Consider the following 27,556-nt stretch of genomic DNA (forward strand, 5'->3'; position numbering starts at 1 on the left):
ATTTTCCATTTTTATACACAATGTGCCGTGCAGCAGGATACCATGGTGAAGGTCACGAGCTGCTAATTGGGTAGAGGCTGCTCTCTATGGGTTTGATGTTTCCTAATCTTCTGCTTTAAGGGAAGGCTAAAGAAAAAAAAAAGGCTTTTGAAAGGTGTGAGGTTCCAGGGTCACCCCAATGAAATATCAAAGTGTTTACACAAGAAGCCTAAATTGTAGATGCTTGAGATTTCAATACCTCAATGTTTCATGTATTGTCTCTTGTATCATAATATACATCAAACAACAATATATACTAACAGGGGATTCTTGATAACCATGGATAATGGTTAACTGCCAGGGGTATAAAACACTGCAATTTTGTGCCTCATGAATCGCTGACTGCTAATGTTGAGGAAATTTGACTTTTAGTTTGAAGTCTGTCACCTTTTTGCTAAATAGACACTGTGTACTTGTGTTTTGGTTTGCGCTTGCATTGTCTACATTGCTACATTAACCGTTTTTCTGCTCTTGCTTTACATACTATAGTAGGCTTTTTTGTTCAGTTGAGCATACTTCACACACTGCACACCAGTTACACTAACAGCAATGTATCTCTTCATACTGGATAATTATTTTCAGTTTAATATTTTGTTACTGATATCCACCATCTTGATTACTGCCTTTTTATGATTTTAGACAAGGCTTAGTAAGCAGCAAGTCGATTAACTAAAGCAAAGTTTTGAAATTGGACAGATCTGGACAGTAAAATTGTCATAAAATCTTTGTAAATACTTTGTTTGCCAATATAAATCTGGTACAGAATGTAAACACAACACATCACACCTCTGAAATACAACTATCCAACATCGGTGTCTCATTCAAGTTAAATGTACTGGGTTTAAAAAAAAAAAAAAAAAGAAAGAAAAAGTCCAAATGCCTGCAACTATTTGCTTGCTGAATAAATATCAAAGCCTTATGGGTAGTTTATTTGTATGTATGCATGGTTTATTACTCTGTAAAACAAGGTAAAAAAAAATACATTAGTTCCAACACAGAGGCACAAAAAAAGTATTTACTAGATCAGCATCTTTAGCTTACTAACTGAACATGGTTCAGATAGTAAGTAAGAAGACAGGCCATTGTGGCCAAATATTAATTATTAAAATGTATTTGTATTTAGGAGTCAGTTTTGAGCTTACTACAGTCTTTCGGATGGTGTAATGATAGCAAAATGGACAACACATAAATACTACTGCCCACATTTAGTACTCCTTATTAACAAACAACCACAAGTTGAGTAACATGAGCATATTTTGGTGCATAAATCAATACTGATGAAAATCTGAGGAATTCCCAAAAATCATCACCAATAGCTCACTTGAGCAAAGGCATTTTAAAACATTTTGGATTTCAAAACATAAACTGAAGGTTTTTAAAAAAAAAAAAATGATAATAAAAATCTTGAGCTCAGACACTCATATAAACTCCTCTTTCATTAAAGCACCTTTTCATCAAAACCACATACAAATCAAGAAGTAATTTTATCTAAGACTATGTGGCACAACTGTTTTTTAAATGTGTGTATTTGCTATATACATCTGTCCTATATAAATTTGCTGAAATATTTTCTTGATGTGTTGCTCCAGAATGCTACAGTTCAGAAACAGCATCTGATCCAAGTGGAAGAGAGGTATGGTGTAACAGGAGAGATCTGCGGTCACACTGAAAAAATACACTAATGTAGATTTCAAAAGGGAATAAATCATACTCCAGCCATACATTCATTCAGGTTGTATAGGCTGTTAAACACAACTTGACCCACAAGTGAGGGTGCTCACTAAGCCTGTGCTTGTGGCGTGTCAATTTCTAAGACATTAACAGATAAGTGAATTACATTACGTGTGATACTGAGTTATCAAAGCTGGAACAAGAAAGACATTACTCAGTCCAAAAAGACAACGAAATTTGATTGCTAGCAGAGCTTCAATTAGGTTATCAAATTGAGCCCCAAAGTTAAGCACATCCCTTTTTTCAAGTTATGTTTAACACCATTGTTCTGTTGATTACATTTAAAATGAATTTTAACAAAAAAAAAAAAAAAAAAAAAAAAAACAGCTTTGTTAGATAGTAATATGGTGCCAAAATAAATAAATGTGAATTATAAAACTTGAATTCCTCTAATCCTCAACGGCCAAGGCAAAGTGCCGCTTGGTAGTCTTAGTAGATCAGACACTGCAAGACCATCGGAACATCAAATACTCAGGACATCAGCTAGTAGTCAGCATTGCTGCATGCTGTTGATTGTCCAAAAGTATACTTACAGATATTTTTTTTTTTAAACTGACAAGTGATGGTTTTATTAAATGTTGCCATTGCGTATATAATGTTGAGTCCATCTGTCTACTCCTGTCCTGACAGAATAATAATGTTTTTGTAATACAAGGAAAATGTCTCTGCAATTGTGCAGCCTCCAATCCTTTGGAAACGCACAACAAAGAATGTGTACACAAACCCAAGTGCAACTGTAGCAAAATGTGGGAATTTACAGTGGGAGAGAAAAAAGCAACTTTTTACATAATGATTGAAGAAGAAAAAAAAACTACTCAAATTCAAATAGCAAACAATGTATATGAAGAATAGCATAATGTATGCAAGTTACTAGCATTGATGTGATGTCATCTAGTGAAGAGAATGAATTGCCATTTTTAGTTTCTACAAGTCAGCTATAAAAAAAAAAGGCAAAAAAAATTGAAATTGACCTTGTGCTACTAAATGACACATCATTTAGCCACGCGGTTTACTGGAGCAGTTTTGGGGTTGCTAGGTTTTGTTTGGCAACAACACAGAAACTTTTCAGAACCCAGCATCTGACACACTTAAAATGTCCATGTAGCCCTATTGAGTTGTTGTATAAAATGCTGCTGGCTGTTCTACATGTAGCTGCTTCGTCGCCCCCTAGTGGTCCCCAAGGACATCCGCAGCCGAGGTTCTCTTGCTTTGTAGTGCTCGTTGAAATCGAGTCTGAAGCTGAGAAACTGGAGACTTTCATCCGTACTCGTCATCAGCAACACCAAGAACTGTTGCACAATACCCTGAAATAAAACACAGTGTTAGCCAAGAAATATTTGCAATAAAGAAAAAACAGTCCAGTTTGATTTGCAGATCAGGAACTTGTGCTACCAACCATTTAGCATAAGGGGTACAGATTGTTCAAATGCGATTCCCTTTAAGGTATTTGTCAAAATAATATAGTACACATTCTTCAGTAGTATTAAGCAGCTTTAAAATGTCATGTTTGTTGCTTCCTGTTATTCTGAGTAACTGTGAGTTGCAGCACTTACAATTCTTCAGACAGACTCAAAGCTAATTAAAGGCTTAGAAGAAAAAAAAGGCTATCAAGAAAGACACACTTACTGCAAAGTAGTGACATACCTGGTAGAAATGTGTAAGTATTCGTAGCTGAGAGCGCATTTTTGGTATAGTTTCACAAAATTCTTGAACTCGTTTGTTTTCCACCTCTTCATCTGCTGCTGTTACTCCCCACTCTCCCTGAAATACATGAGCAGGTCCAGCATTGCATTTGTATTACAGTTGTATTAAAGAAGACTCTGCAGTCGTTTGAGTGGTATATGGGAACCACATACCACTTCAACTTTATGGGGATTTATTTCAATTGTATTTATTTTTCCTTCATAGCCTCAGATAAATGAATTTAAATTTGGAAGGGGTTTTCCCCTCTAAATACAGTGATAAATGGCAATTTAAAAACTTTTTTCTGCAATTGCATTTTTGTTTTAAAGTGTGAATTGCTCTACAAAATACTTGTTTTCCATTCTATGTAATTTATAAATCTTAAGTACAGTACAGCCATACAGAGTATAAAACAAACAATTGATTTGTTTTTGTTTTGCTCAAACAGCAAACACATATTTTTAACAATGTCTGTTTGAATGATTTGCTTGCTGTAACTTGCAATTGTGGTAGCAGTCATATTAATAGTGTTTCTATGACCTCTAATGTAACAGGAGTTGTGTGTACAGTATGTGGATTAAACAGTTTTCTAAACAGGGCAAGACAGAGAGGATACATTGGCACCTTGAAGGGTTTTTTTAAACCTGTGTCTTGCACAATAGCCCTGAATCATATTTATACTTAATAATTGGGAGAGTATCACTGGCCCTAGGGATCATTGGTAGATGACAATAAAAATGCAGCTGAAAGGATACCTCAGATTGGAGCCGTTTCTTCCTTTCTTCAAACTGCAGTCTGAGCTGGAGCTCCTCCAGGGCAGCCCGGTACAAGGTGTCCTGTGCATTCTGGAACTCAATAATTTGATCAAAGATGGCTCGAAGTTGATTCAGAAGAGCCTAATAAAAAGAAACATTCCAAGTGCTGTTTCAATTTCAGGAGAGGTTACTTTAGTTATAACTTGTATTTACTGTTTCAGTGTGGATTCTTGTGCACGTGTAGGTACATAAATATATCCTGTCTGATTTTTGACACTGAATGTTATCAGATCTTCAACCAAAACATAATATTAGATAAAACGGCCCGAGGAACAATTAACACAAAAATGTGATACATATTTCATTTATTTATTAAAGAAAGTTATGCAACACCCAATGCCCCCGTGTGAAAAAGTAATCGCCCCCTTAGACTCAATAACTGGTTACGCCACCTTTAGCAGCAATAACTGCAACCAAACGCTTCCTGTAGTTATTGATTAGTCTCTCACAGCGCCGTGGAGAAATTTTGGCCCACTCCTCCATGCAGAACTGCTTCAACTCAGTGACATTTGTGGGTTTTCGAGGATGAACTGCTTGTTTCAGGTCCTGCCACAACATCTCAATGGGGTTTAGGTCTGGACTTTGACTAGGCCATTCCAAAACTTTAAATTTCTTGTTCTTCAACCATTCTGATGTAGACTTGCTTGTGTGTTTCGGATCATTGTCTTGCTGCATGGTCTAGCTGCGCTTCAGCTTCAGCTCACGGACGGATGGCCAGACATTCTCCTGTAGAATTCTCCAATACAGAGCAGAATTCATGGTTCCTTCAATGATGGCAAGGCGTCCAGGTCCTGATGCAGCAAAGCATCCCCAAACCATAACACTACCACCACCATGCTTGACCGTTGGTATGAGGTTCTTACTGTGGAATGCAGTGTTTGGTTTTCGCCAGACATAATGGGGCCCATGTCGGCCAAAAAGTTCCACTTTTGACTCATCTGTCCATAGAATATTGTTCCAGAACTCTTGAAGATCATCCAGGTGCTTTTTGGCAAACTTGAAACGAGCATTCATGTTCTTCGTAGTGAGCAATGGTTTCCGCCTTGCTACTCTGCCATGAATCCCATTTTTGCCCAGTGTCTTTCTGATGGTGGAGTCATGAACACTGACCTTAGCCAAAGCGAGAGAGGCCTGCAGATCCCTGGGTGTTGTTCTAGGGTTCTTTGTGACTTCCTGGACGATTTTACGCCTTGCTCTTGGGAGAGATTTTGGCAGGTCGGCCACTCCTGGGAAGATTCACTACTGTCCCAAACTTTCTCCATTTGGACAATATGGCTCTGACTGTGGTTCGGTGGAGCCCCAGAGCCTTAGAAATGGCTTTGTAACCCTTTCCAGACTGATAGGCATCAACAACTTTTTTCCAGAGGTCATCAGGAATTTCTTTTGTTCGTGGCATGATGTGCCTCTAGAACCTGTGTGCTGACAACTTCTCAGATGGTAAGGGCCAAAGTTAGTCAGATTTATATTGGGCAGGGCTGGCCCAAATCAGGTCTGGTTGTTAACCGAAGTACTCAAACAGCTGACCCTAATTATCCCTTTAATTGGGTTGAGTTAACTGGGGGGGGGGGCAATAACTTTTTCACACCTGAAGATTACATGTTTGATTACCTTGCACACCAAACAAATGAAAGAAGCACCAAACTTTGGTGTCATTTTTTTCTCTCAGACTCCCTCTATATACTACAACAACCCACAAAAAAATCTGACCAAATACAAATACAAAATGTGCAAAAATGCAGAAAATCAGACAGGGGGCAAATACTTTTTCACGGCACTGTATACTACTACAAACATGTTTTGCTGGTCCTGGGGCAAACCAGGAGACAATGACATCTAATTTAAAAATAGCATAAATGTACGCTAAGATAATAAAACAAAATAATGCAGTCACATTTCATGATCTGCCCCAGATGACGATCTGTGAATTCCACCAAAATTATTTTGCACTGTTAGCACAAGAACAAGAAACAGTTTACTAGGAAATAGAAGATCATACACCATATGTTTTTAACTTTAGTCAAATAAATACTAAAGTTTGTGTTAAATAATACAATACAGGTGTTCACTTCACGTGAAAACGTTCTATTCTTGGACTGGGTTGAATTTTAGGCCAGCTTTAAACACTGTATACAAATATTATTTATTTATAACACTTTCAGTTATTGTGAATCAGAATACTGAAGAAACTTTATAGGGGAGAAAAATAAGATAGGAAGAATTAGAAAAAGATAAATAAGATAGAAAGAATTAGAAAAAGCATCTTACCAGAAACTGTAATAAACAGTATAATGTTTGGGCTAAAAAAAAAAGACAGTCTTACTCGTGAGTTAGTGTCTAGTAGACACCGTGAAATTATGGTATCAAGGAACACTTCGTGAGCAGCAATGATGTGGTCCAAATCTTGCGCTTGTTGCACCTTGTTCCAGAGTTCATCCCAAGAGCATTCCAGCACCTACAAACCCCAAATGATCGGTAATCAACATGGATAAATGCACACACGCAAGCGTCATTACCGATTCCAAACAACGGAACATACCTCAAAGGTAATGTAATACTGCATTTGGTGAATAAAGTGGACCATTTCCGATGCCAGGATGTGACACTGATGCAGTACTCCAGAGAGTTCTGTAAAGAATGCAAAGTCACAGTGAAGGAACCCTTGACCTAATTAGAAGAGCGACATCTATAGCTAGTGGATATGGTTTACAAGAACAACAAAGTAAAAGGCAAACTCATGACATTAGAGGACTGGCAGGTTGCCGCTGTTCATTTGATATTATTACTGTATGAAGCACCCGTTAGCAAGTGTATTTTGCCATGATCCATCATGTAAGCAAAGTAATTGGCTAGAGTTACAAGAGCTATCAGAGCACATCAAGCACTGACTATTGTGTCTATAGTGGAGCAAATGAAACTTAGCGCTATTACATTCAATATTTAGATATTAAAATCTTATACTGTATGTCTTCAATCTAGGCTCCTTCTACAAACAATTGGTGTTCTTACAGAGACTACCGCCAATTGTCCAGAGCACATGAAACATTTAAAGATAAAGCAAACTGATATTTCATTCGGGTGACCCTGGGACCCCACATCACCTCTTTCAAAGCCCTTTCGTCTCTAGCCTCCCCTTAAAGAAGGAGATTAGGAAACATCAAACCTTCAGAGGTTGTAGACTTTACCCAATTAGCGGCTCTTGGCCTTCACCCCGATATCCTGCTACAAAGCCTATACAGACTATATTATGTGCTAAAAATAGAAAGTACTGTTCAATGCATTATTAATACCAGGCTCATTGCATCTTGTCAAGCCTTTGTAAATGTATGTGGGATTATTAACCAAGGTGGTCATTGAATCCTTCTCGGCCCAATGCTTGCTGTTTTTACACCTTAATAATTAGCCACCACAGGTGGGAGATTGGGAAATAACTAGGCTACATCTGTACTGAAATACTAAAAGTTCACACCTAAAAATAAATAAATAAAACACACAGTAATGGTGATAAGTAGATTGTGAAGAAAACCAAAGGTTTCTGAATGTAAAACACGATAAACATTCCAAATACATCTATTAATCTTGCCTTTTGTATTTTTTATGGTTTAAAACTAATGTAAATGGCAAGGAGTTCAATTAAAGCATGCAAAATCAAGTGGTGTACTTGGTAACTATTTTGACATTTCACATATGATCCTAAGTTATCAATCAGAAACATGTCATTGGTTCTTGACTCTTAGGACAACAGGGGCAACTTTACTGTGTGATCTTTCCTAATATGAGAGGCTAAATCTGCAATCAAATGCCTGTGTATACAAGCATATTTCATCCCATATCCATGATCTCTGCTTAACTGTAGTGAAGTTACCGCTTGCTATACTGGCAAACAAATACAACGATTTAAACGCAAGTATAATACTGCCACCTAGTGGAACAAAATGTTAAAATAATAATAATGAACTGGATCCACTCAGAACATGCTTTGCATCAGCAAAAGTGAAATTAATCTTTTGGTGGTATTGTTTGTTTTGTTTTGTTTAGTGGCTCAAATGCTAGATGTTGTGCACAACTGCACATTCTGAAAAAGGTGTATCGCACAAAAAGTCAATTTAAGCTCCAATACAACAGCTGGATTGAACACTAATACTGGACTCTCTGAAACCATCCATACTGAACATATTGATAGGGCTGTTATGGCTAATCTGTCTTCCAAGAAATAGATTTGGACACGTTAGTCATCCACAGTAGGATTCCCTTCTTTAAAAATTAAATCTATTTTCTATGTATTTTCAGCTGCTTACCTGGCATGCTCTTGAGGAGTTTGGCATTGCACATTTGGCCTTTCCAAATGTCAGTAAGAATATATTCCATCCGCTTAGCTCTCCAGAGGAAGTTGAACACCCGCAAGTAATGACTCATGCACTCCCGAGTGAATACCTACAAATACATTCAATATTCAAAAGTGAACAAAAAAATCTCCGAGCAAGATACATATTATGGGAACATATGACAAGAACGTTTTTAAAATACACCACCCAGCCACTCTGAGAACTCTCTCCTATCCCATTTGGCATCATGACCACCCTTAACCTAATGCCCCTTTTACACTGGCACACCCGAGCCGAGCCAGTGCCGAGCCCAGCCAGCCTGGTACAGTTCAGGTACCTTGAGTTGCTTTTACACTGAAGAGCCGAGCGGAGCGAATGAACGCGTAATGAACGTGCCGAGTCAGAGAATAGAGAGGAGGTGTATGGCAAAAAAGGTAATTTTTTTTTTCCCTCATGTTTTGTCATTCAAACATTTGCAATCAGTATGAACTTTCTAGCCTAAAATTTGTAATAATGATCATTAAAAATAACCATGAAGTCATGCTTGTATATGTTGATTATTATAGCTCTATACAAAAATGGTCCTTAGTTTTCAGTGTTATTTTATTTACGCTTAACTTATTTATAAAGCGACATTAAAGCCATATGTCTCATCTAAAGTAAGTTTAATTTCATTATTTCTGTTTAATACTTAACAGAAGGGCCCATGTTAAATCAAAACATTGACTTGCTTGTCAAATAATTACAAACTGCTAATGTATGGAGATTCACATTTAGTGAAATCGACAAAAAAAAAAAAAAACAGTACAAATCTGTAATACTTTAGTTTTAAACCGTTGTTAACCTGTGTAAAAGGGGTATAAGTTGATAGAATGAAGAGGCCATGGTCTTAATATTTTCATTACCCTTGAGTCTTGGAGACTCAGAATGACCTCAGCCACACACCTCTCTGGGAAATGATGTTTGACTGTAAACATTTTTATATAAATAAATAAAAACAAACATATAAATAAATAAATAAAACAAAATAGTGTCTCTGTATTGAACTGCAATGGTACATTGTATTCTTAATCTATAAAATTGTAAAAAGTATTTATTTATTTAAAGGCTTGATATCACACAAGATAAAAAATATATTTAAAAAGAACATTAACATATGTGATGAAGAAAAATTGTTTAACATAATAAGATAGGATTGCAACACCAGTAAAAACAAAGTCCTTCTGAAACAGGCAAAAGCCTTGCCCTCTAGAAAGGCCCTGTATAACTCACTTGAGAAACACTTAAATAATCTAAATAACGGACAAGAGTTTAAGGATTTATCAACTGCAGAACTGTCAGACTAAAATCTGACTACATTATATATGTTAGCTTGTCATACACGGTGTAATTTTACTAACTGGGCTATTAAAAACTAAATTAGGTTTCGGTCTGCACATGTAATATTTAAAGCCACTTAACTGAAGAAACCTTTTCATCCACGTCAATAATTAAAACCTAGTGGAGATTAAAGAGTCAAGAATGTGTTATCCAAGTGCTTAGTACTTTTATGACTTATTAGGAAATTTCAAGTGAACAGCTTCCACCTTCATTATTTAAAGAAATTCAGACACTCTCACAAATCGTCTCCTGTAAAACATACCGTTGCAATTGGCCCGTCAACGTGATAGTCCATACTGAACACATCCCAGCCTGTATCACCTGGGGATACCTAAGAGAGGACAGTTACGTTAGTATTTTGCAATGCTTTATGAAGCTCTCATTAAAGAGTTTCTGCAACAATGCAACAATGTGCTTTTCACAACAATTTCTGAAATGGTACCTCCAGAAGTCGGACATCAAGTCGCTTGAGAATCTCAGGACTGTCAAACTGGGCATTGGTTGCTCTGACTGCCGTCTCAAGGATCCCTGTTAGATTATGCTGATACAAGGTAGTGGCTGGCCTCACCAATTCAGGCCTGCGAGTTGAAGAACAAACATTCACCAAACAGAACCATAACTTATGGTCTGGAAGCCCAATACTTGCGAAGTAGTGTAGAATAGTCAATCTGTCTTATATTTGATGAAAATTAGATCAAGGTTACTACCTTTCTGAGTCTAAAATAATTCTGTCTCTATTCAAACTATTTGGCATCAGTACTAAGCTTTTCGAGATTATGACATCTTAAATTGTAATGTGTTGGAAGAATAAATACTGTTCAGGAGTTTGACAACTTGACACATGTAACTTCAGTTTACCACTGTGCTTACCATTTCAGACGCTTGCAAGACTTTGGTAACAGGAGATGACATGTACTGACTGTGCACAGATGGCTTCATTTCTAAATATCACTGAATATAAAGTAGAGTGCGTCTTGAATTAACTGGTACTGTGAGACGTAAATTAACCTGAACATGTCTGTTTTGGTGTACAGGGACTTTTTTTTTAGCATTTTGCATCTGTGACAATATGTAACCCAAAAATAAAACAGCAAGAAGCCAGAATTGTGTGTTTAACTGAAATCAAAACTGAACCCAAAGTTTCTAATCTGATGTTGCTGTACAAATTAGCTTTTTACTATGAAGTGTAAACACTTTCACCATGTTAAGACAGCACAGCGCTGTGGAGGGTGTTTTAAGATCACAGAAAAAAGATGTGTGATTTCTGATTTAATACAAAAGGTACTTTGAAAGCACAAAACATTTTTATATTAGATCATTGTACAGTTGAACAAATAATAGCCTGATGTACCAATAAACTTCATTTGTAATGACGATAGGGTTTCTGTTTCAAATTGGCATAAAACAAGAGGTAAAAAAGAGACTGTTCTGGTTCACAGTAAATTGTCTTCGTGGCAAACTGTAATGGAAGTGCATTTGAATTCAACAAGCTCTGGAGTCCATGCCAACTATATCCTCAGATTAAACATAGGATAGATTCTACTGCGTGGACTATTTACACACACAAACAAACAAAAACAAACAAACAAAAAAAATCACATAAGAAAACAACCAATCGTCATTAAGCTGTTTTAAAATTCCACAACATCTTATCTTGTGTACATATGACATCCCATATATAGAAAATACAACACAATTCAAAAGTTAAAAAAAACAACAAAAAAAACACAATACTTTGTTATGAGTATCAGTTGTTGTGATTTATAGTAAGTTAATACGTGAGTGTAGGGTGTCTTATTATAAGAGACATGCACAACGTATTAACGTGAACATTGTTAAAATGAAAGGGTTTTTTGCGGTTCCCCGAGACACTTACTTTAGCAGGTCCATTAAGTGGCGTATGAAATCTCCTTGACCCAGGAGCAAGTACCTTCTCATGGCCTGCATGTGTTCCAGCAGGTGGTAATTCTTGTTTAGAACATCAAGCAGGTATTTACTTGTCTCAAAATAGGCTGCATCAATATTGCCTTGGAAGGCACCTTCCAAATCAGTAAATAACTCAGCAGCTGGAAATAAAATTGACCATCGACATTTAAAAAATGAAATATCTCTGCAAGGCCAAACATATTTCAATAATTGAAGTACCATGCTCCATGTTATATCGATTTGTGACAAAAACAGCAACACCAATAGTTTACTTCATTGGAAACAAATGGAAAACAGCGATGAATGCCATAAAACAGAAACAAAAAAAGACAAACAAAAACTTTCAGTATTTGGGGGTCATTTATAAGTGGTATTTCAAGGCGTTTGCAGGTATATGTGCAAAATGTAATGGAATGTAGTCAGTCAACATTGTGTACTTAATGCAAAATAATAGTAAAAATATATTTTATATATATATATATATATATATATATATATATATATATGCTTTCAGAAGTAAAACATGCATTACGACTACTACTATTACTACTATCACCAACAAATTAATTAAAATAAAGAACAGTTAAACCTATACGTTTAAACAAACAAAACAAATAAAAACACAACCGAGTCATACCATCTTTGAGAGAATCCGCAGATTTTGACGCAGCTATTATTTTACCAGGAGGAGTTCGGTCATGGCAAACTTGATGCAAGAAGTTAATAGATTTTCCAATTAGAAGCACCTGTGATGAAAAACATTGCATATTTACTGAAGTTATACTGGAAGCCTGAATCCAAGCTAAAAAGCTTAGTTCAGCCAACAGTCCTACCGTAAACATAATTATTTAATGAATGCTTAAAATTGTGATGTAAGACTTTTCACAACTGGATAAGCAGTTTTCTAGATACACGTTAAAAATGAAGATGTGGCATAGATTAAAAGATCTCCATAGATCTCTGCATTCTGATCGCTAATGAATTGTCCTAAAGAATGTCCTTACCCAGGCTCATCACAATTGGAGAAGTGCTGTATGTATAGTAGTGTCACTGCATGTCAGGGTTGACTTCAATATTACGATAGTAATAATACTACACAGCACAAACAAGGATTATGTGAAAATGTGTTGTGAAAAACACAATATTGTGGTGGATGCCTCAAGTTTACCTTCTTTAATTTCTATACTAGACTAAAGTTTGCTTGGGAATCACATTTAAAAAAAAAAAACAATGTACATTGCATGGTCCAAAACAAAGAGGCCTTCGATATTGCAAACACTCAGAATATCAAACAAATGACATACCTTTCTGGCCTGATCCATAGCTATAAAGGAAGGGATCATCGATTTTCTAAGAGTATACTTATCATGCCATAGTCGGTCAGTCTTCACTGTTGGGTCAGAGGCTACAAAAAACTGCAACAAAAGCAGGTGGTCATTTTTCAATAGTCAGAACAAAACAGTTTCCTGTGTCCTTTTCTATTTATATAGATGGAGAAAATAATAATATACATTTTACCGCACTGCTCTCACATTAAAGTAACCGGTTTCAGTACAGATATTAAGGTCTTCTGTGAAGACACATTTTTACTAATATCCCACTCATGTTTTAATCAATACCCATTAAAAAAGGATATAACCCGAATACAAAAAGCTCTTACCTCGTGGTATGTGTCCTCCAGCTCCCCATCGTAAATCCAGCGGTACAGGAAGTTTAGGATGGGATGGGACACCAGGCTGAGAATGTGTTGCACTAGTGCCCTCATGTACGGGTCCCCTGTTTTACCGTAAGCATGGACAGCTGACGCTAGCTCTCCCCCTTTTCTCCCTGCAACAACAAAGTCTATATATTATATACCAATACATACTTTATATGCGAATGAGAGAGGGAAATGTACCTGTCTAGTGCTGCTGTCTACTCTGTGCGTACACTAACCAGGGTAAGCAAGAGGACGAAAATCTAAATTCAGGTCCAACAAACTGACAGTTTCTCTTTCATTATACGCTATATAAAACAAATGTCACTAACGGGAATGGTGAATCCCCTCAAGAGCTGTCCCTAAAGACAGCTCAAAGGGAGGGGTAGTTAAGCTGTTCTGTAAATATAAATAACCTACATGTAAAATTCTTAAACCTTAAAATATATTTTTCTATTTCAAAATTAGAAAGAAAAGTCTTAAGTATGACAACTCCATGGAGAATAAATCCTTTGTCTATTTGTAATAAACAGATTATCCCAGACAAACTATGTTCTAAATGTGCGCATAAGCACACAAAGAGGATGTACTTCCCTGGTGATCATCTATTGCTTTCTTTGGGGTCAGGTTATGCAACAGGACCTGCTAGTTTTGCTTAGTCATTTTTATACCGTTTGACAAAATAGTATCTTTAAATGAAAAGCTTTATAAGCAAAACTCCATGAAACAGTGCAGTGCATTTGAAAGCTATGTAAAATTTCCCAACCTTGACAGTGATCCACAAGTGCTGCAAGGGTTTTCAGTCTGATCTTTGGATCATAAGTCCAAACAAGAAGGCGCCTGAGTGTCAAACTGTTTTCAACCCCCAGGTTCACACCTTGGTCATCTTCAACCTGCAACTGATGATTTTAAAAAAATAAAAATAAATAAATACTGTATAGGCTAGACTCACTGTATTATTGTGCTAATACAATCAAACATTTTTTTAAAAATCTACATATAACAAAAATCGACAGTTTACTGGATTCTACCTAAATGAAATCCAGAGACTCTATTGGAGGTTATGAGTTATGCAGTTACTTCAGATTTCCAAAAAGGCAGATCTAAAATATATACTAGAAAGCAGGTAATTGATTTAATTTCCTCCATAAATTCTTACCTGGGAATGCAAAACAGAGAGTAGTCTGTAGTACTCCTTAAGTTCCTGATGTAATGCAGCACAAAAACTCTGAAACAAGTCAAATGAAATTAATACAACGCCACACAGCAGTAACAGTGCATCTTTCTTCATTTTGCAGTTACTAATATTCATCCTTTCAAGTTGGGCATTTTCTTCTTTAACAATAATTGTGTGTTTTGCTTTTCCACAGTGATCTGTTACTGTTCATTGGGTTTTCTTGTTTTTGACACAATACTTACTGTATTTCATTTCTATAGTGGCCGACCTATTGGCATTTATCATTTATTAACGAATATTCATGACCTGCAATTGCTACTGCAATACGGAGCTTCACCAGCTACAGACAACTGGTATGATTTTTTTTCCCCCTTAATCAATAACTAACTAACTAACACGCAATAATAAAACCTGAGAAAACCGAAAAAAATCTCATAGTCTGTTACCTGTCCAACAAGTCCAAATGCCCGGTCTAGGCTCCTCTGATCTGTGTATTTTCTCACTTTGTTATGTAACCACCCCAATTCTGCTAGCCTGCTTGTGATGTCTCTCAGCGACTTAGATATTGCAATCTACAAGACATAACAAATACACAACACATGTACTTAGGCACAAAGAACATGAAATGTATGTTTCACTCGTGCTAAAACATACATGTCCATCCACTTTATTAGCTGCATCATCAAGCAGACTTGGGGGATTTAAACCAAACACTTCAGGGTCATTTCGATATTTGTTTTTCAGGAAGGAGACTGATGAAAGCCTTGTAGGACAGTTACAAACGTGCCCTCATTTGTCCAGATCTTCCTGGCGAATTGAAACAGCGTTGTCCTTTTTGGGAAGATTGGTGCATTAAGAAAGGTGAACGTAAAAGGGTTAGAAGGACATCAGCAGATCTGGCCTTGGTCTCTACTTTTAGAGATAGGTATTTATTCCGTACAAGCAATGCAATATGGGAATATACTGGAATAGTAACTATAAATAGAAGTGCTCTCTACTCAGTCTACTGTATACATGTTTCTGTTTGATTGAAAGCTGACTTGGTGAATTACATTTTCTAGAAGTAAGCTAATAAAGGTTCTAGTCAAAATATTTGTCGTGACAGTTTTATTCATTTTCAGAAAGAATATATGCAGAAGGTAGCATGGAACAGGTAGTGCAACAACACCATCAGGTACAAAGCTAGAGGAAACCAAGTAGAATATCACTTCAGAAAATGTAGTTAATTGTAACAATGTATTATAGTCTGCTTAATGAAGTGTCATTAATGTAATATAGTATAAATAGTTGTGATTATCAGGTTGTGATAACCAGATAAATAGGATTTATTTTTTTCATTAACAATTAATTCCTTTAAAAACACCCACAAAGCAAAAAGAGGCGTCAGTCATAGTCACTGAAAAACACCGGAGATTTAGAATGTGCACTGCAATCATAAACTGTGCTGTTACTGGATTTTAGAAGTTCTCTGGATGTATTAACCCCAGAAGAGTACTTTTGGGCAATAGCATTCATTTTTCTGAGGGTATAAAACAATAAAAAGCCCTGATAAACACTCATTTTTGTCTTTTCTATAAATACACATATATAATACAGCACACAGTTTCCCTCTACAAACTGTTATTATGTGTGGTGGGCAAAGCAATATGTCTAAAACAGGAGTACAATACACCTCGTGATTTATTCTTCAGAACGGTTCGAATGTTAACTATGGGGTTGTTTCTGCTTCAATCAAAATTACAGAAAAAAACAAATACTGAAACAGGGTTCTCCCCAGGAATTCTGTACAGCCGGACGGCAGAACATTATAGCCGGGAGCACATTTAACAGAAAATTAAACATGCATTACCTTAAATATTTAATACGACAAATAATTTGAATAATGTGTTGTCTTTTGTTGACTAGATCTGGTTGCGCTTTATGTTCTACATTTTCTTTTTCATTACTGTTTTTTTATTAAGGTAAATTACCGTGCTTATTTAGGCACTCTCTGATTTGACTGGGGAAAGATAACGTAGGTTTATTGGAGTTCACAAAAAAAAAAAAAAAACGGTAACCTTTGCACTTCCTTTTTAGCTTAATTATTGATCTTATTGCTTCATTTAAATTGTTTTCTTTATGTTAAGTTTTCAGGGCATTTTGTTAACGCACGTCTTTGTTTTTCGCTGTTCTACATGTTTTTAATGCAACTCTTCATTTTAACTATTTTTTTTTTTTTTTTTACAAAACAGTTCTCACACGTTTGGTCACCATCATAACTGTTGCATGAAACCGGAGTGTAATAATCCAGCACCTCTGCACTTAAACATTTGTATGTCAGCTGACAAGTGTTCAGCTGATATCCCATCATGCCTTTCTTCTAAAGGCGTACAGCCTCTATATATGAACCCCCAATATCTCTCAAAAGCATAGAAAATTGTAATATGTACAGTACATTTAAGCCATTTCTGGCAATGTAGTCTGAAAACAAAACATTGTAGGTGGCAAAAGAATCTGAGGAGCTCAAATATGAAACGCTATCAAAATCAAGGTTTGCCTGAGCATACTGATTATTAGTCCCATTCAGGGAGATCAATTATGTCAGCTGGGGAAAACAATTTCCGCTAATTACTGACTGTCTTATCTTGTCCTCCAAATGTGAATCAAGGAAGGACAATACTAGAAGTATTAACTGTTCAAACTGAAGGTCACTGGCTTAAACCTAGGTTATTTTCAAATGAGTTTACATCGAATCAATTATTTCCATTAAGGTAGCGCAAAGATTGTTTAACATTGAGTAACTCTTGGGGGAAAATGCTAGACAATAGTAATATATACAAACTTAACATATGATAAACATATGATGTGGCTCCTGCATACTTTGGATAGCCTCTCATTTAAATGTACCAATCTTAAAACGCAGTATTTGGAGGCAAATCGGGAAAAAAAATGCTGAACAAACTATAAAAAGAATTCAGTACAGAGGCTCCATAGTTGCAGAATATTGATAAAATTGGGTTAAGTTGAAGAATAAGTCATGGAGGTGGATTTCCTTCCTGTGTTGTATATTGTGAATATTGGTTGTGTTGGATCATTATGCCTTCATCATAGCACTTCATTAGAACTGGAGAGTCTAGGCATTCACAGTGCTACATCTGCAATATTGGCACAGCACATGATACATGTTAGTGGCCCCTCTTACATGAACAATCTGTCAAAGTTATACAAATAACATTTATTTTTAAATGGTTATTTATTTTTTTAAGTTGTGAATTCACGCTTTAGGTCCCAGTACCAAATTATTTCATGTAACCAATTTATACAAGTGGACACATCCCAAGGCGTGTAACATGACAAAGATATAAATTTAACAATACATTAAAAACATGTTTTAAGAATGTTGCAAAACGTATAATAAGAAAGACATCACTATACTATATTTCATGTAAGATTTACCTTTCCATCTATTTTATAGCAGCTTTCAGAACTGCACATTTTGATGCATTTTCCATCAATTCCCTGGAAGACATATAAAATGTCTCTTACGAGGGCAGACTCACTTATTTCAACAGAGCCTGGAGAAAAAAAACACAAGAAAAAAAACATAATGTTTCACTGGAACATTAAAATGTACAGTTTTGAAAAGCTCAGTAGTTAATCATTTAAAATGGGCCGTGATCTTTTAAAGGCTGAAAGCTTAAGTACCAGTAAATGTTTCAATTTGGGGAAAAAATATTGTAAATTGAAGGGCAATACGTGGAACTGGTAGTGCTTTCTGTGCCACCTCACAGACCATATGTTATGTATTTACTATTTCTCTGGACTTGCAAGGAGCTTATTGGAGCATGCACTATGCAATCATACTCTGCCATGCATGCAGTGAACAATGAGTGCTTGGTAATCACAGAATTATAAGATGGATCTATCAGCAGCCTGCAGCCCAGAGCTGGCATGTACAAGCATAGATATGTTTAATCATTCTACAACAGACCACACAGATTGATGTGAACAAGAATAATAGAAAGGGAATGATTCAAACCCCTTATTTGACTGGCACAATGAAAGAAAGGTTTTCGATTGGCAGTGAACTCGTTTTTCAGCAGTAAACAGTCTACACACCGCTTCCTGTGTCCCCTTCCCTTCTAGATCTTGGCACACTGCGTGGCACAGAGTTTGCAAGGCCTCTTGAGGTAGAAGTTGGCACTGAAGGTGCTGCGGCAGAGAGATTCCACGCAAGCCGTGAGCTCAGCTGCTGGCGAAGAGAGTCTCCCATGCCTTGAGTTTGTCTGAAACACAAAACTGCATTAACACTCATGCAAAGTAAACATTTATGAAGGCACTGCAAACAGTCACACCTCACATTTTAGGTGTTAAGGATCAGCACCACACAACCACATCTTTGTTACATTCCTAAATACTGAACATACTAGCAACATTAGTCATCTGGTAATTGCTTCCTCATGAAACATCGCTACACCACTCCACCAGTGCCAGTACACAAAATAACTTTATTTGGCTTAAAGTGAGAGTGTATAGGCATGGAAGTTTAACAAAACAGAGCTTACCTTAGTTTTGTTTAATATTCCCATTACTTTGAAGAATTTATTTAGCTCCGGTAGGCCTCACCATCAAATTAATTATTTGAACATCCCAAATCAATTTTTTTTATACAGTATATTATATATATATATATATATATATATATATATATATATATAAATAAATAAATTAGGGCTGGGACAATAATGTATTTTCTACCATCGATGCACTGTTTTCTTAAAGACACGATGCATCGATGCTAGGGATGCGCTTTTGGTACATTTTTATGAATGTTTAAACGCTTTGCAATGTCAGTGTTTAAACGTTTAAACCATATCTACATACATACACACACACACACACACACACACACACACACACTCTTTATATTACATTCTGATACTGACAGCCCTGGTTAGTATTTTCTAAGCAAATAAACCCTAAATAAGCAAATAACATTTTAACTTAACTACAAAGTTAAAAAAAAAAATCCTTACACATCAAAGTATATATTAAAATGTTTATATTTATGGTTGTAATTAAAGTTGCTAGTGAAGACATAACTATATATACACATATTGAACACATTTTCAGATGGTATAATGTTTTTAGAATAGTGTAGGCCTATTTCTCAAAGGTTCATTTAACAACAAAAAACAGGAACCTATTACTTTTTTTGTAGTTTTTTTTTTATTTTTTTTTATTATTATTATTATTTATTATTATAACTTTGCCCAAAATTATATGGTTTAAAAAAAAATATATTAAAAAGTTTGCCTCAGAGATTTAAAAGTTTGCGGTCTTTGATAGTAGCGGTGTGATTTTTATTTTTCCTATTTTTTTTTTATTAATAATTTAGTCGTTGCCAATTAGTTTTTATTATTTTCTCCCCAATTTGAAAGGCCCAATTATTTTCAAGTTCAGCTCTCCGCTACCACCCCTGCGCTGACTCGGGAGGGGCGAAGATGAACACACGCTGTCCTCCGAAGCGTGTGCCGTCAGCCACCCGCTTCTTTACACTCTGCAGACTCACCGTGCAGCCACCTCAGAGCTACAGCGTCGGAGGACAACGCAGCTCTGGGCAGCATACAGGCAAGCCCGCAGGCGCCCGTCCAGACTACAGGGGTCGCTGGTGCGCAGTGAGCCGAGGACACCCTGGCTGACCTAGCCCTCCCTCCCCCCCCAGACGATGCTCGGCCAATTGAGCGCCGCCCCCTGGGATCTCCCGTCCACGAACCAGCGACATCCAGGCTATAGAGCGCATCCTGCACTCTAGCGAGTGCTTTTACTGGATGCACCACTCGGGAGCCCCTCGTAGCGGTGTGATTTTTGAGATCTGTTGTTGCTCGAGAAGAGTACTTGAGCATTACAATTTCCGAGTACTCGAATCAAACGCCACTCTCCTCTACATACTGTACTAGTGTACATAAACCTCCCAAACATTGCCACAAGTCCTATTTTAAATGCCAAATTAACACACAATCATGTAATATATAAGTAATTAATATAATCAGCGTTCCCTCTAAGCTTTTTAATTACTGAGAAACTTGCCGTTTTGACTGAGAAAGGGTAAATTATCAGTGAGAAACCTTCGGCCACGCATTAACCCTTTTAAATATATTTTTGTTGCTTTAGACAATTTTGAAACAATATTCCAACACAAGTATCAACAACTTTACAATTTACTTTAAATTTAAACATGACATTTATTGTGGCTCTGCCTCTGATTTTGAATCATCCTCTGATCCTATGCAGCCCTGTCAGTTGTTATCATAGATATAGACTGTATGCTTAACTGGTGGCCTGCATAAAATTGCTTTATACTACTGTATAAAACACTGGCATCTGCACTGCCTTCAATTGTAACCATCTTTAGGACAACTAATTGTTCTAATTCCATTTTTCAAAAATGGCCAATTCCATTTGTAACCAAATTTGTATCCTTTTTATCAACAAATTAATAATTAAATATGGCCTCTGAACTTAAATATAATGTTGCTAGTTAAAATAAGTACATTAATAAATATTACCACAATTATTATTATTATTATTTTTCAATCAGACTCTTGTTGCTGTAATAGTAAGTAAAGCACCTGAAGACACTTCAAACCTGTCATTATGCTTATAGACATCACTTGGCTCATTGCTGGCATTAAAATAAGCAGAACACCTAAGAACTGTATTACAACAGTTCAGAAAACCAAATGTCCAGCACAGTTGTGAGAATCATATTTACAGTGTTTCACTAACAGTGTCGTTCAGTCTACAAATAAATGTGTTTTGAAAATTGCTAATTATAGCTTTATTAAAAGGCAGGTAGCGTGGAAAGAAATAAAGTAAACAATAATGAAATGCAATTAATTTAACATACTTACTTTGTGAAAGCTCTGCCTTGATCGAAGTACCTTAGGTCTTACTTTTTCAGCACAGAATGCAGTGCTTTGCCATTGTTGCCATCTTATTTGCTTCCTTATTCTCTACGTGTTTACGACTGGCATTATGATATTTAATGGTATTGACTCGTACATGATCACGCAAATTACAGCAAAACTTTAAGAATACTATTCCACCATCCTCATAGATAAATCAGATTTTTATTAGGCTTTACTTGCAGTCAGAAAAAAATACATTAGAGTAAGCAGCACTGCACAGCCGTTCTTTATGGGGATTTATGTTTACAATTTCATATACGAGTCTAAAGAAAAAGTAATGGGAATATTACACAAAACAAAGGTAAGCTCTGTTTTGGTAAACTTCCAAGCCTGTAAATACTCACTTTAAAGTTCCAAAATAAGATACTGGTATCTTACAGCAATATGAAACACAATGTGGCAATAAGGAACACTTTATCCTAATTTGTCATTAGATTTATACTTGAACATCTACATACCCCTCTGTTTAACTGGAATTTGGCAAAAGACAATTCATGCATAACCAAAACCAAAAACAACTTGGTGCATGAAGGGGGTATTTATCAAGGCCAACAGTTTAATGCTAGCCAGTTCGCAAACATTAAAGCCTAATTAATGTTTTTGTTAAACTTTATGCAACAGCCTAATTGCAACAAAGAAAATGTCAGCTTCAAAACAACTGCAAGTGATACCAGAGTGCTTCTTTAAAACTTAATGATGTGTAAAATCCTCACATTCCACAATTTACTGCCCACATGCTGGTGCTAGAGTGTAGCATCGACACAAACAGTAATGTACATTTTGCTCGTAAAAACAGTACTTAAATGCTTTGTCCATTGACACATCCATATTTAATGATACTGTGTAAAATCAACAACACTGCAGATTCCAGCAACATTAAGTTGAAGTCTCTGGTTGTTGCCATTATCGTAAAGACAGTACACATAACCTATTTACCTGGACTACACTCAGTTGTTTTGCCCAGAGGTCAAGGTACCTTTAGACCATTGCCCAGAACAAACAATCTATTTATCCCATTTCTCAGAGTTCAAGGTATATTTATCTTATCAATGTAGTACCTCTACACATAGCAAACTGTGGCAGAGGAAAATATAAAAATGAGGCTTGTATTTTAATGTAAGCTCATTTTATTGAAGTCCAGCATCTTATTTTTATATAACTATCTTAATTAAAAGGAAGAGAATCCCACTGAAAACATAACTTTCATTGTTTATGTTGGGTTTTTAATACTTGCACAACTCTTAAATCTTTATTCACTGTACACCACTGTAATTTAAACTGAAATAAAAAAAACAAAAGTAAATATAATAAATACCAAAACTACTGAAAATACTAGGTCAAGTGTACTTTTTTTTACAATGTTTAGTCTTAGTTCATTAGTGTGAAGGCACAAGCCATAACATCTTTTTTACCTTGCCATTTAAGATTGAGTGTTTGACGTAATGGATGAATTACTGTCTAATTGTGAATGGAAATTTACAGCACAGAAATGCTGCCTGCGTTTGTCAAATATGCAAACTGTCCAACCTCATTCAATCGCATGTTCCCTTCTAAATCCTTTAGGACTTGATATATATTTTCTTGGATGACAGCAAAAACACCATGAACTCACCCTGGAAGCAGAGACTGCGGGGTATGCGTTGGCCCATTCGTTGCATATATACTGAGACTGCTGACCCCACTGCTGCCCATACTACCAGAGCTCTGTGCAGACTGGGTCCTATCGGGATAGCTTAGCGGGAGGCTCTGTGGCCTGGCACAGTAGTATTGTGGGGTAGACTGAGCATCTCTTGGCAAAGCCTGAGCAAACAGTGCTGCATAATTGGCAACCTAGAAAAAGAAAAGAAGAAAATCTAGTTGAATCTTCTAGACAAATTAAAAAAAAAAAATTAACAGACTACTCCTGTGAGTCGTACAGTATTTACTAAGCTTTACTCCAGTGACAAGTTTGCACTTACTAATGTTTTAAAATGTAACTGTGTCAAGGCCAAAAATTAGAAGTCTTCCATGGGGAATTAATTTACTGTGAAACTACTACTATTTCTAAATTGGTTTCTGTTCTAACAATAACATACCACATAGGTCAATTAGAAAATACATATCCTAATTAAACACCAGTATCTCGCCCTTCGCATTATAACAAACAGTTTCAGTGTGGTTAATCATCTGTAATAAAACAAAGCAGGAAACAATTACACTATTTCCACTAAACTGCATCTTATATATAATCTGCACAGCCTGCAAAATCAGCAAACAGGGCTAGAAGAAAAGGCTGCTGAAAACCAGAAAGACCTCCTCATTACAGGAACGTCTTTAAATATTACATACATCAATAATTTAAGAGAGATGTGTAGATCTACACTACAAAAGGACTACTAGATTTAAAACTAACATGCAAAATATAATCTAATACCAATTACTGGGCAGAAGAAAACGTGGTGGTCTTCAGCTGATCCTATTAACTTGTATTACCAAAAGTAATCCTTGTTGTATATTTTGTACTGTATGTGAACCGGCACAGTTTATCAAACTCCACAGACTTAAGGAATAAATTAAATCCTGCTATTACCCTGACCGGTGGTTTGCGTGGATCTTCACAAAGGCTGAGCAAGAGGTAGAGTATGGACCATCTGTTCTTTAACACCCCCTGTGGGGAAAGCAAAGTTAAATACTACTTTTTACAATGTAATACAAATATGTTTAATGACCAGCCAAACAGCATTATGAGGTCACAAAATGTATTTCTGACCAGAGCCAACTTAATTTTGTTTTTGTCTTGACTTTAGCTCAGATGTATTTAATTGGATAATAAGGACCTTGGTGTCCTGAATTATATGCATTTCTATGGTCATATAAAGTCATGAGGCATGCGTCCTCCCATCCTCTTACTGCTACAGTATGGAGGGTGATTTACAGTAGAAGTCACAGTTAATAATATACTGTACAATGACTTCTGAGACACCCTGTATAAAATGTTATTCAGCTATAGTACATGGATTACACTTTACATATACATCTACTAAATGTTTTACTGTATCCAACCAGATGATTACAATACTGGTACACACAAGAGCATTGTATTATACACAATCAACCCACAATGTAAAACTGAAACTCTTGCAGGTTAAATTAGCTGTGTACTGCAGCATTAGAAAAAGATTCATTTTAAAAACAAACCTGTGACTGAAGTTTTCTGTGAAGCTCCGATAAAAGTGCAGCATCTGCTTCTCTTCTCTGCTTTACAACTGAAAGAATGGGCCTTTTTAACTTGTAACGTCAGACAAAAACACACAAAAACGTACAATTGATGTGTTTTTGTCCTGAAGATGCTTAATGATGATGACATAACACATTGCTTTAGTCACTTTAGACTTCATACGATACATTACTAAATACTAAAAAAATGCACAAAAACCAGTTAAACACGTCAGCTAATTTGCTGAAATTAAACATTAAAAACATCAAAAATGTTAACTCACGTTCTTTTTTTATCTTTTCGGCAACAAGAAACTCATCCCGTTCAATTGTAGGAGCGTAATTACTTCCAACAACTCGGACAGCATACTGGAACTGGTGTGCAACGTCAACTGAAAAACAAATTCAAACCAAACAAAAAAAAAGTATGAATACTAAATATTCACTCATGATATAACTCAATACATAGAATTTCACAACAATTACATACTTTAGAAGATTATTACTGTAACTGGTATACAGTAAGTACTTATCTTGGACTACCTTATGTTACCTTAGTCAAGATTAAGATATTATAATGGTTGTTAAATCAGGCTCCAGAATTAGGCCACTGAACTAGTACCAGGAGTCAGGAGTGACACTTGAGTGGTCAGGTCATATACCACAGTGAAACACCCCCTTAAAACAGCTTTCCAATAGTACTGAATAGTCTTAGAATATATTGCATATCGCAGTAACAAACACTGACATACCTAAGAAATTAAAGTGTTTAGATTTTACTAATTCTCTGTATTATTTTATTCTCTGAATTATACAAATTCTAAATTAAAAGTGATTAAACTAACAAAATCAAACAGTGTGTTGTGGGAATGTCATTGTAAGGGATGTTTCATTATTGCTATTTGCATTATGATCTATGGATGTAGGGTGTGCTATCAAAACAAACTTCCTGCAGACGTTTCAGGTCAATATCAATGGCTCACTGCCTGCATTCAATGTTGGGGTTACTGTGCAACATTATCTGACCCTTTCAGGTGTTACAAATGTTTTCTTCTGTCAGTCACATGCCACTTCCACAAGTAAAACAATTTGTCTTCTGGCAATTGTGCCATTCCGTAAACCTTTGCATCTAACCACTTCACAGCTAACATAATTAACATAATTAATAACACCGTGACGATTACAGACTACAAAAGGGCATACTGTACCAATTCAAAAGCATTTCAACGATTAGTATTCCTTGCAAACGTATTTATGCATTTTAAAACGTACTCATACAAGTTAGTATAAATATATTTACAACTGCAAAATAAAATGGATTATATAGATTGACAACTACACAGCTGTAAATTGGTTTTGAGAAAGGTGGTTTACAGCTAGGGCCCGTTCTATCCTAGAACTACTTGCCACAGATCAGTACTACAGAACAAACTTGTGCAAGGATTCCTATAGATTTGTCACTCAGGATCAGCAAATTACAATAACATTTTAATTTGATTAGTTACAGTAGCGACTTCTATCCTGCTGCCTTGACAGCTAATACATTGTACTTAGCTCACCTCAGCAGTCAGAAAAACCACACAAGCTTATAATGATAATATCGTTAAAATGTACAGCATTATTGCCATATTGGCAAAACTGTGACAACGTCAGTCAAATCTATCTTCTATACCATTGTTTGCATAAAGACAGGTAACTACACTGTGGTCTCTTTCTGTGTGCGGTACATTCATTCCACTTGTCAGTCTGACCCTGGGAGCACTTTTGTTTTGCAAGCAGTACGAGTTCTGATATGAAAAAAAGAAGAGACTAGTGACAGTTTGGCCTCTGCAAGGCCTATCATCATTATACATTGTGCAGAAGAGTAAACACAGCCATTCACTGTGCCCGTTTACTGTGTGATGTTGCTAAACATAGGGTGTCATCAGATCACATCTGCGTTCTGTTTGTTTTTGTTTGTTTTTACCTTCGCTCTTGCCCATGATCCGACAGCACAGGCTCTGAAGCAAGACATTCGGTGATTTCTGATCCAGGCCTGCCATGGCGCTGCTAAGTGCAATACGGTTCCGGTTCGGTGTCCAAATCTACCTGCAGCCGTTATTCTTGCCTTGACTGTCTACTCTTAGCAACGGCGCCATTTTAACTGAACCCGCCGAAAGCTGCCCCACAATCCTCCGAAAAGACACGGACGAACATAATGAAACTCCTGCCTTCCAGCGAACAAAGAGCGCACTAAAGGTTCCGAGGGGAGAACAGTTCCTACTTGAATACACGCACTGAAGTTGATATACGGGTGCTGTTTTCAGAAAGCTGTATATAAATGGTTATGTTCTATTTTTATAGATGGTTTTACTTGGAATAAAAAAAATGTAAATCTAGCTGTATATAAATGGTTATGTTCTATTTTTATAGATGGTTTTACTTGGAATAAAAAAATGTCAATCTGCCAAGGTGACATGTGTCCACGATTCACCAAAGTATTGCAAAGTTTAACATTTGTTTTCCATATAACTTGTCCAACTGATAGTTCTTTAGTCATGAACAGCTCGCTGAGCCCGTTAATATTGCTCTTTTGGTATGTCTAAAAAAGAGATGCATTAAATGTTTAAATGATCAAATTCAGCCAAAAGGAATAAAGAATA

At 36.2% G+C, this 27,556-nt stretch overlaps 1 protein-coding gene across 1 annotated transcript; it reads right to left on the reverse strand.

Moving 5' to 3' along the window:
• Positions 1 to 962: 962 nt before the first annotated feature.
• LOC117407334 (gamma-tubulin complex component 3 homolog) lies at positions 963 to 27,148 on the reverse strand. The gene is made up of 22 exons (XM_034012242.3): positions 26,881 to 27,148; positions 25,199 to 25,306; positions 24,897 to 24,964; positions 24,289 to 24,366; positions 23,332 to 23,549; positions 18,868 to 19,034; positions 18,205 to 18,323; positions 15,216 to 15,341; positions 14,752 to 14,820; positions 14,359 to 14,491; positions 13,557 to 13,723; positions 13,201 to 13,311; positions 12,534 to 12,642; positions 11,847 to 12,036; positions 10,413 to 10,548; positions 10,233 to 10,301; positions 8,564 to 8,699; positions 6,805 to 6,893; positions 6,589 to 6,720; positions 4,209 to 4,349; positions 3,415 to 3,531; positions 963 to 3,074 (listed from the first exon to the last, which is right to left on the reverse strand). Exons 1-22 carry the CDS (start codon positions 26,954 to 26,956, stop codon positions 2,913 to 2,915), a joined length of 2,721 nt encoding a protein of 906 aa, XP_033868133.3. The 5' UTR covers positions 26,957 to 27,148; the 3' UTR covers positions 963 to 2,912.
• Between the last annotated feature and the right edge of the window lie 408 nt (positions 27,149 to 27,556).

This window comes from Acipenser ruthenus, chromosome 8 (assembly GCF_902713425.1).
Source record: "Acipenser ruthenus chromosome 8, fAciRut3.2 maternal haplotype, whole genome shotgun sequence".
In the NCBI taxonomy this organism is placed as follows: domain Eukaryota; kingdom Metazoa; phylum Chordata; class Actinopteri; order Acipenseriformes; family Acipenseridae; genus Acipenser; species Acipenser ruthenus.